The 10,661-nt window shown below is 39.6% G+C and overlaps 1 protein-coding gene across 1 annotated transcript; it reads left to right on the top strand.

Moving 5' to 3' along the window:
- The first annotated feature begins 1,473 nt into the window (after window positions 1-1,473).
- LOC104598780 (protein trichome birefringence-like 6) lies at window positions 1,474-3,677 on the top strand. The gene is made up of 5 exons (XM_010260995.3): window positions 1,474-2,212; window positions 2,395-2,587; window positions 2,688-2,878; window positions 3,078-3,236; window positions 3,326-3,677. The coding sequence occupies exons 1-5, from the start codon at window positions 1,566-1,568 to the stop codon at window positions 3,648-3,650; spliced, it is 1,515 nt and encodes a 504-aa protein (XP_010259297.1). The 5' UTR covers window positions 1,474-1,565; the 3' UTR covers window positions 3,651-3,677.
- The last annotated feature ends 6,984 nt before the right edge of the window (window positions 3,678-10,661 follow it).

A 10,661-nucleotide genomic window follows, 5' to 3' on the forward strand; every position in this document is an offset into this window, starting at 1 on the left:
AATTCATTGATGCATTTTTCACTACATTTATCATATAAAATGTAAAAATTAGATATTTATGATTAATTGTGTAGATCATTCATAAAATGTATATAAGATATATGGAATCAAAAAGTGTGGTGTGGACTGGTCCAATCCACACAGTTTGTCCACAGTTCAGAACAGTTATGGATTGTAGTGTGGTGTGGATTGGTCCTTTGCCACAGGGTATGGTGTGGACCAATCCACACCCACCAATTTCTCATCCATACTACAGAAAACCCCCTAAATGTGAGATCTCTCAGATCTCTGTCACTGTCTCACATCCCTCAACTGATCTCTCTCTCTCTCTCTCTCTCTAGTAGATCTCTGATATGAGAGATTTTCTTCTCTTTTCATTCTTGTTCTTCATGTCAGAAGTAATAAACCGCAAATTGTTCTTTGGGTCGAACGGTTCAATGGTCAAACCATCCGGGTCAACGATTTATTGACTAATTCAACGGTTTTTTACTAAAGACTGGGTTTGAGGTAAAATAAAACCGGTCGCTTGACAACTTCTGATCCGAGTGGTCCGATCATCTGGGTCAACGGCGGTTCGAAAACATTGGGTCCGCTTGATTTGTGGGAATAGAGGTTTTGAATCAGGTTGGAATGGTCCATTTCCATTCCAACTGATTGATTGGGTGGAATTGGAATCCGATTCTCCTCTCCATTTTTTCTATTTTTTATTCTAAAAACTTCTAATTTTCCACCCACACACGATTTATCTATCTTGTTTGATATCCAAAAAATAAATAAATAAAAAAGAGTAAAATCACGAGATCGAATCTCAGACCATTCAAATCTAAAGAAACGGTCGTCTGTTGGGTTGGGCTTTTGGCTGACTCACAGGCCCAGCGAGGCAGCGACATGAGACACCGCCATATCTTTATTGTTCTCTCCTAACCTTCTACCAAAATGACCAAACCACCCCTTATTCAGAATTTGCTTTCTTACAATACCCTTCCTGTTTATCTTACAAAACCGTAATCAACAGACTAATGTTAATATCAATCCCCCCACCCCCACCACCCAAAAAGAAAAAAAAAATCGTCAAAGTGAAAAGTGGAATTCTCATTTAATCCCTACTACCTTTATCAAAGCAAAGCTAGTTAACAAACTTGTTCCTGGAGATAATGCTTTCTGTGCTTCTTCTAACTAATTAATCTGTACGTTGTTTGCCATAAAATTTGCCTTTCTTTTATTAAAGTTCTAGCTTTTGTGAACGATAGAATCAATGGTTTGATTCGATCACCCAAGGGTATTTTGGTAAATCTAGACCTCGTTGAAGCCCCACTCCTCAGTACTCACATCACCTGAAAAAGCCAGAAAAGTGAGAGAACCCAGAACCTACTCCACATTTTTCCGCAACAGTCCTCTGTCCATGTCCCGCCCATTTTTTTATTTTTTTATTTTTTTCTATTTTCCGAATTTTTTAATTAGACATGCACATGTACCCTCGTCCTCCATTGCCACCTATCAAAAAACTACCCCTTTTCTTCCGCAGAGAGGCTTCTTCTTTATCCCAAAACTTCAGAGTTCAGACGATGGAGAAGCAGAGGAGTTTCTCCATCAAGCCCACAAGACTTCTGGTCTTCTCCTTCACCATATCTTCCTCCCTCCTTCTTGTCTTTTTCTTCTCCATCTGGGTTCTTAATCGCACCCCTCTAATTCCTCAAGCAACCCAACTTCAGTTCAACGAGTCGTCTTTAAGTTTGGGGTTCAAATCCCTTCAAGTTCAGGCGTTTGCAGGTTTTAACAAGAATTTTACTTACCATGCGGCAAGAAACACAACTCCTGTAGATACCCATTTCAGGATACCTGACATTTCTTCTGGGAATAGTGTCGCTTCAGTCATCGGGAAGGTTCAGATAAAAGAGAATGAGTATGGGGTTTCGGATGGAGGTAACCAAAGTGAGGTCGGAAAAGGTACTTCGGCCACAAAAAGTTACAGCAAAAATGATGATAATTCGTCTAAGAGAATTGATGCTTCAAGCGATGAGAGGATTGGAGAGAAGATGACTAGTAAATGTGACATTTCAAATGGGAGGTGGGTTTTTGATGAGAGCTATCCCCTGTATACAAATGGTTCGTGTCCCTTCGTGGATGAAGGTTTTAGTTGTCAGGTTAATGGAAGACCGGATAAGGATTACTTCAAGTGGAGATGGCAACCACATGACTGTAATATCCCAAGGTACCGCTCGATTCCCTCTTGTGGTTATTTTTGAAATATTAATCAATTGAAGTGATTGAGATTGAATCCAATGAATCCTACGAAGTTTAGATTATCATTCATTACTTGAAGCTAAATTTCATTAAAAGAAACAAGAGAGAACTAACTTTTGAAGAACCCCATGTTTGGGTTATTTGTTCTAGGTTCAATGCAGTGAAAATGTTGGAACTGCTCAGAGGGAAGAGGTTGGTTTTTGTGGGTGATTCGATTAACAGAAACCAATGGGAATCCATGTTGTGTTTATTAAAAGGAGCCATCAAAGATCCAAAGCGAGTTTATGAAACTCATGGGAGGAGGATCACTAAGGAGAAGGGAAATTACAGTTTCAAATTTGTGGTATACTTGCAAGACACTGGTTGTTTAATCTTCTGCTGCTTTTCCTCTTTTTGATTGTCTCAAGTTTCAAGATCTTTGATTCATTAGGTGGACTCTGCAGGACTACAAATGTACAGTTGAATACTATGTTACCCATTTCTTGGTCCATGAGAGCAAGGCAAGAGTTGGGCAGAAGCGGGTGCCTACATTGAGAATTGATTCCATTGACAGGGGCACTTCAAGATGGAAGGGAGCTGATATTCTTGTTTTCAACACTGCACATTGGTGGTCACATTACAAAACAAAAGCTGGGTGAGTGCCTTGCTTGGACAATCCTGTTCATTCAATGTTTTGATAATGCACATTGGCTGCACTACTATAATTAGATGGTTTCATTTTAACTTGATTCCTTTATAGCTTAGTCTAATAGCAATCTTGAAGGAATCTGAAGTGAAATCAAACCCCTAGCTACTTGAAATGACTCAACATCACTTCCATTGACTTACAACAGGGTGAATTACTACCAGGAGGGCGACAAAGTTCATCCCCATTTGGATGTCTCTGTGGCTTTTAGAAGAGCCCTGATAACCTGGGCATCATGGGTCGATAAACATATAAATCCACACAAGACTCGAGTATTCTTTCGAAGTTCAGCCCCTTCACATTTCAGGTATTTTATAGAACAAATCTACTATTTGTTTTGCTCTTTAATTCTCTTGTTTGCAGTTGCTTAGCAATATGTACTTATTGAATGAATAGGGGCGGCCAGTGGAACTCTGGGGGACACTGCAAGGAGGCCACCCAACCCCTCAACAATATTTCAGGAATAAATTACCCTGAAAAGAATATAATTGCTGAAGAAGTCATAAAGCAAATGAAAACTCCTGTAATTTTATTGAATATTACTAATTTGTCAGAATATAGGATAGATGGTCACCCATCTGTATATGGAAGAAAACCAGACAAGGGTTCATCTTCAAGTGTTCAAGATTGTAGCCATTGGTGCCTTCCAGGCATTCCTGATACATGGAATGAATTGTTGTACTTCTATTTGCTATATAAAGAAATACAGAGTTCCACTTAATAAATTGGTAAGGACAATATTTATGTATCTAATACTTATTCTTTTTATCTTCTTTTGGCTGTGATAAGTTTGTATACCTTAGTTGAATTTCCATTGATGTTCTGTTGGGTACATCAAAATTTGTTCTAGTGGGGCCGGGAGTACTTCTGAATTCTTCAAGGGTTTTAACTTTTAAGATTCTACTTTCGTGAGTTGCTGCAACACCATGGAATCCATGGCTCCCTACTACTACTCTATTAGGAAACTAAAAAAACGTCATTGTAGTACTCAGTGTGATGGCCGCATGCTACAGATGACGACTATGCATGCACCACCTTTGTCTGTTCGTGAAGGCACCTCTCTCTCTCTCTCTTGGTGAGGAATTCCCTAAACTATGTTTCCTTATTTTGGATGTACAGTATCAAAAATATAGGGTTACTGTAGTGAATCTGGATTTTCTCCTCATAGAGTGCGCCTCACACCAACCTCACGGCACTTGCAGCTGCACACCAATATCTCCCATACACTTGTATATGAAATTTGCATCAGCTGCCCCACAGACCGCTCTGTGGGGCGCTGATATCATTCATTGGGAGATGTTATCAATGGCTGCAACGTGTTGTGAGGTTGGTGTGAGGTGAGCTGTGATTTTTTTTTATATTGGATTAAAACCTCACCTGCCACATGAATTAACCGTTTCGACGACCACGGGAGCCCAATCCTCTGATAAATGCTGATGATTATTATTGGCTAAACTGAGATTCGCCATCCAGTAAGAAGGTTCCTAAGAAGGTCCGAGAGGCCAGTTCTAGTTGGTGAGAAAGGGGGTCGATTCTAGCACATCATAGGATGAAGATGATGATAACGATAAAGGGGAAGAGGAGGATCAATGCTTTATTACTGAATCAGTGAATCCATTTGTGATCCAAAGAATCGTCTCTGTGTATCGGTAGAGGTGTATTAGTACTTAAAATTTTGTATTTTTTATATGTTTTTTTAAATATAGTTTTTATATATATTTTCATTAATAAAAGGGGTTTTCAAAAATACCTGTAAATAGGTGTTTTGTTATCAAAAGATACAATATGATTGGTATGGGGTGTGTCATATTGATACTTTAAACCTTGGACCCGATTTGACCTGTTCACAGGCTGGACTGTAGGCCTGATTTCATTCTGTTTTCGGCTCTGGCCAGGCCCATTCAAATTTTGGCAAAAGCCAAACTCGAGCCCGGAACATGAATAGGTCTAGACCAGATAAATAGATGCATAATTACATTTGAGTGGTAAAAAAGTTCAACTAGAAATTAATCTAACCGAATATAAAAAGCTTGACTCAATTAGATAACTGAAAAAGTCATAAAACTCAACGTAGATCAGGAATGAACTATTATAGGAAACTCACCTTCACTGATATATTAAACGTCTACTAGTCATGAGTCACGGTTTGAGTTTAGAACAAGGGAATTCTTCTCGTTTAAGATTATTAGTTGATTAGTTATTATTTTATTTAATGCTTAAAAATGAAACTTATTGTTTATAAACCTCTATTTTGTATTTTCTATCATTTTAACTTATATATTATATATTATTTTTAGGAAAAATTCTTGATCTCCTTGTACCTTGGCTCAAGTGACAATTTGGTCCAAGTGACAATTTGGTCTCTGAACTTTAAAATGCAACAATCCAGTATCCGAATTTTTGAAATGTGCCAATCTAGTATCAGTCGTTAAGTGACATGTGAAAAGACACAAATGCCCTTCAAGTGTCTTCTAATTTTCTTTATCAGTCATCTACTAAAATCAGAATCAACTATCAATTTTTTTCATCCCTACAACAATACTTTTGTCTTTCTTCTCCTTTGAATATTCCATCATCTTCAAACCAAAACCAAAGCAATTTTTGGGAGAAAAGTTTTCCTTCAACTATCGTAAATTATCTTATCCGAAAAAAGAGAAAAGTCTCCGGACACTATCACTAATCTCTCTCTCTCTCTCTCTCAAGTATCAATACAAAGCTTTCGGTTCTTCTCCTCTCTTTTACTTGTAGTGATACAAAACCAAGATGGATGAATGGAGAAGATAGTAATTTCTCTTGATCTTCTATTCAATAGGCTACAACTCTATTTATAATAGAGATACAGTAGGGAGACAAGGTCGGCAACCTAAAATAGGATACAAGAAGGAAAGAAATAAGAGATAAGATATATACAGTTATATCTCCTAGTTTTGATGGAATACGCTAACATCCCCCCTCAAACTCAAGATGGTAATGTATCAGTCATCTGGAGTTTGTCAACGAGAGCACGAAAGCGAAGAGGAGAGTGAGCTTTGGTGAATATATCTGCAGACTGATCCTAGGAAGGGACAGGAATAAGGCGAACAGTATCCTCGAGCACATGATGACGAATAAAGTGACAATTAGTCTCAATATGCTTAGTGCGCTCGTGAAATACAGCATTGTGGGCAATCTGTATGGTGCTACGATTGTCACAGTGAAGAGGGGTTGCAGATGAATGAGTGATTCCCATGTCATGGAGTAACCATCGTAACCATAACAGCTCGGAGGTAGTGTCAGCAAGAGCTCGATATTCAGCTTCAGTACTGGAACGAGAAACAACCGTTTGCTTCTTATTACGCCAAGATATAAGAGAATCTCCAAAAAAGAAGCAATAACTAGTAGTGGAGCGTTTATTAGTAGGATCACCGGCCCAATCAGCATCAGAATATGCGATCAATTGAAGAGAGGAAGAACTGGAGTAGTGAAGTCCATGAAACAAAGTGCCCTTGACATAACGGATGATCCGAAGCACAGCAACATAATGAGTAGTGCGAGGGGCAGACATGGACTAACTCACAATATGGACAGCATACGCAATATCAGGGCGAGTAACAGTAAGGTATACAAGACTACCAACTAGTTGCCGATATAAGGTGCAGTCACTAAGAGGAGTACCATCAGTGGCTGAAAAATGGGCATTAGGCTCAATCGGAGTGTTAACAGTCTTAGTATCAGTGAGTCCTGCACGAGAAACAAGATTAGTGGCATACTTGGCCTGAGACAGATAATATCCCGATTGGTCGGAGGAGACCTCAATTCCTAAAAAATAAGTTAGTCAACCAAGATCTTTCATTTCAAACTGTTTGCTAAGAAAGGTCATAAGAGCGGAAATGCCCTGCAAATCATCGGCAGTAATGATCATGTCATCCATATAAAGGAGGAGAAGTACACAACCCTGAGAGGTCTTTCGGATGAACAAGGCATGATCATAAGTGCTAGATTGAAAACCAAACTGACAAACAATGGAGCTGAATTTGGAGAACCACGCTCGAGGCGCCTGCTTAAGTCCATATAGAGCCTTACGGAGACGACAAACCTTATTAGGGAGATGATCATAACCAGGAGGGGGCTGCATATAAATTTCTTCAGAAAGATCACCATTGAGAAAAGCATTCTTAACATCCATCTGAAATAACTGTAAGTGCTTAGCTGCAGCAATCGCAATAAGACTACGAACAAAAGTGATATGGGCCATTGGGGCAAAAGTCTCCTCATAATCAATGTCATACTCCTGTGTGAACCCTTTAGCTACCAATCTAGCTTTATACCTTTCAACTGAACCATCTGCCCGATTCTTGATTTTGTAGACCCATTTGCAGCCAATCACGGATTTATCTGGAGGCAAGTCAACTAAATCCCAAGTATGAGTGCTTGTAAGAGCTTGAATTTCTTCTGTCATTGCTTTCTGCCATAAAGGGTCAGTACTAGCCTCGCGATAGGTACAAGGCTCATATAAAGATACAATGGTATAATAACAATGAAAATCACAAAGAAGAATGGAAGGTTTAGTGACCCTACCAGAGCGATGGAGTGAAACATCAGAATGGGCAGGGTTGAATTCATCAGGAGGAATCAAGGGCTCAGAGGAAGGCAGAGTTGGAGGATCCATAGCCAAGGTAGATGCATCAGGAGAGGTTGCAGGTTGTGCAGTACTGTTAGAGCTATTAGATGAAGAAGTAGTCGGACCTGCATGTAAATCATCAGGAAAAAGCGAGATGGTAGGATCAGTAAAAAAATGTGAAAAGGTCGTGGTAACTCGAAATGGGGAGAGGCTGGAGAACATTTTGTGTTCCCAAAAGGTAACATGATGAGATATGCGAAGTCGCTGGGAAAGAAGATCCCAACACCGATATCCTTTATGTTCAATACCATACCCGAGAAAACAACATAGATGTGCTTTTGGTTCCAATTTAGAATGTTCATGAGGTTGTAATAGAACAAAACAAGCACAACCAAATACACGAAGAGACTGGTAGGCAATGGCCATACAATCGTTCATAAGGAGAAATGTTACCAATAACAGGAGAAGGGATGCGATTGATGGTATAAACAGTAGTAAGGGCTACTTCCCCCCAAAAATGTTCAGGACAAGAGGAAAAGATTAAAAGAGCTCGAACAGTATCAAGAATATGCCTATGTTTTCGTTCTACACGTCCATTTTGTTGAGAGGTACCGGGACAAGATCTATGAATGATAGTTCCATTTTTTGAAAGAAATTGGATAAGGATAGAATCTCTATATTCCATGGCATTATCAATGCGAAAAATCTTGATGATAGAGAAAAACTGAGTTTTGATCATGGTGGCAAATTGAATATAAATTGCAGGTAATTCAGATTTATTACGCATGAGATAAATTCATGTATATCAAGAGAAATCATCAACAAAGATCACAAAATAACGCGAACCACCCATGGTATTATAAGGCGAAGGGCCCCAAATATCAAAATGAATAAGATCAAAAGGTGCAGAAGAAACATAATCACTTATATTAAAAGGCAAAGCATGATGTTTTGAAAGAGGACATGAAACATAATCAAAGTGTGTTGGTTTAACAGGACCCAAACATCCATTAGAAATTAAAGATCCTAATTTAGAGGTAGAAATGTGACCAAGGCGAGAATGTCAGACGCTAAAGGTGACAGCAACAGCAAGAGATGGTAATTGAAGAGATGATAGCTCAAACAGTCTCCCAACTTTATGGCCTGTCCCAATGATCTTCCCTGTCCGTGGATCCTGCACAGTACAACCACGACTTGAGAAATGTATTTCAAAACCAAGTTCACTTAATTATCCAACAGATATAAGATTTAGAGATAATTGAGGTACCAAAAAGGTGTTAGGAAGTGACAAACGAGATGTTGAAATAATGCCTACACTTTTGACAGTTAAGGTGGAACTATTGGCAGTATGAACAATTGGTGCAATAGAAGGATGTGACTTGGAAGTGAACAGTGATGAATTGGATGTCATATGATTGCAACAGACAGAATCAAAATACCATGATGAGGTAGTACCTGGAGTGACGGACAAGACTAATTTAGAAGGCATACCAGAATCAGGTTGGAGCTGGTGAAGAAGAGCTTGAAGTTCTCTAAGAGAGAATTTTGGAGAGGTGTCATCAGAAGTATTCTCTGTGGTAGCAGCTGCAGTAGAACTCGAAGCCGGAGAACCCATGGATGAGGACTTCTGTCCAAACGCCTTTTTGGCTTGCAAGTGGCGGCACTCAGAAATAGTGTGATCAGTCTTCTTGCAATAATTGCAGAAAGTCCGTTTTGAGGATTTAGTTGAAGAAGTAGCAGACATACCCGGAGTAGCAAGAACAGCATCAGTAGATAATAAGGATCGCTCATCTCGAAGTGTTTTTAGACGAGTTTCTTCAGAGAGCAAATCTTTGATCACAACTTCAAGAGAAGGCAATGGGCTACGATGAAGTAGAGTACCACTAATAGGCTCATACTCATCCCTGAGAGTCATTAGAAGATGCCAAACACGTTGGCGATCGCGAAGCTTGGAATAAGTAGTAGCTGTAGAAGTACTATCCCTTTTAGGTTCACACTATGCTAACTGATCCCAAAGAACTTGTAATTCAGAGACATAACTGTGAATGGTCTGTCCAGGTTGCTGTTTCATACGATGAAGACATCTATAGAGCTGAAATTGATGCACATCATCAGAAATAGAATAACGGGCTTGTAAGAAATCCCATACCTCTTTAGGAAAGTCATATCTGCGAAATTCCAACTTGATGCTTGCAATACAAGTATTGCGAAACCAGGTCAATATTTGATGATTTTTCCCGTCCCATTTTTCTATTCGTTCAGAAAATTTATCTTCTGTTTCATCAGCAATTTTAGTAGGTTTGGGAATCTCACCAGTCACATATCGTCATAGAAGGCGTCCCTTGAGAAAACTACACATCTCTTGGGACCATAAATCATAGTTTGAGCCATCGAAGATAACAGTGATAGGATGAGAGATATGTTGAGCAGCTTCAGATGAATCCATGAGGAGAAACTTTGGAGCAACACGAATCACGGGAAAATACTGACCTTAAAAAAAAACTTCGCAGAATCCCTAATGTCTTCTTCGTCTGGGCAACCTTAATTCTGGTATACGCAGATGCTGACGAAGGTTCTGCACCTTCGTAACCTTCCTTTCTAATTCGCAGACCACAAGATGTGAACCGCCGGTTTAAGCAGTGGGTTCGTCGCAGCACACCTTCAAGCACATCGGGAAGCAGGTCTCGTGCACGAATGAGAATGAAGAGGAAATTCGACTGCATTAACCAACAACACGACCGGATTTCTTCCAAGAGGAAATTCAACGACTATGGTTCTGCTGACGAAGATTTTTGTGACTTAGTCTCCGTAAGAATGAAGAGACTTGATTACCACCTAGCGGCAAAGCCGATGATGAATGAAGGTCATAAGACAGTCATTCAACATATGGCAAAGCTATCTCTTAACAGCTTCATCTCTCTCAGCCGGAGATTATTTTTTGTTGCAGCGACCAAAGAGAATTACGGAAAGTCATCACCTTCAGTGGTTTCTGTTACCAGAAAAATCTCATATTACGGTGCTTCTAGAACTGGAACTCCGAGGGTTGCAGCTCCAGTGGGAGCAGACGCTCACCGAGTGCTCGACCCAGAATGACGTGGGGCTCTAGTTGGTTGGGCGGTCAAAGGATAAACC

This window comes from Nelumbo nucifera, chromosome 3, assembly GCF_055504915.1.
Source record: "Nelumbo nucifera cultivar China Antique chromosome 3, China Antique-T2T, whole genome shotgun sequence".
In the NCBI taxonomy this organism is placed as follows: Eukaryota; Viridiplantae; Streptophyta; class Magnoliopsida; order Proteales; family Nelumbonaceae; genus Nelumbo; species Nelumbo nucifera.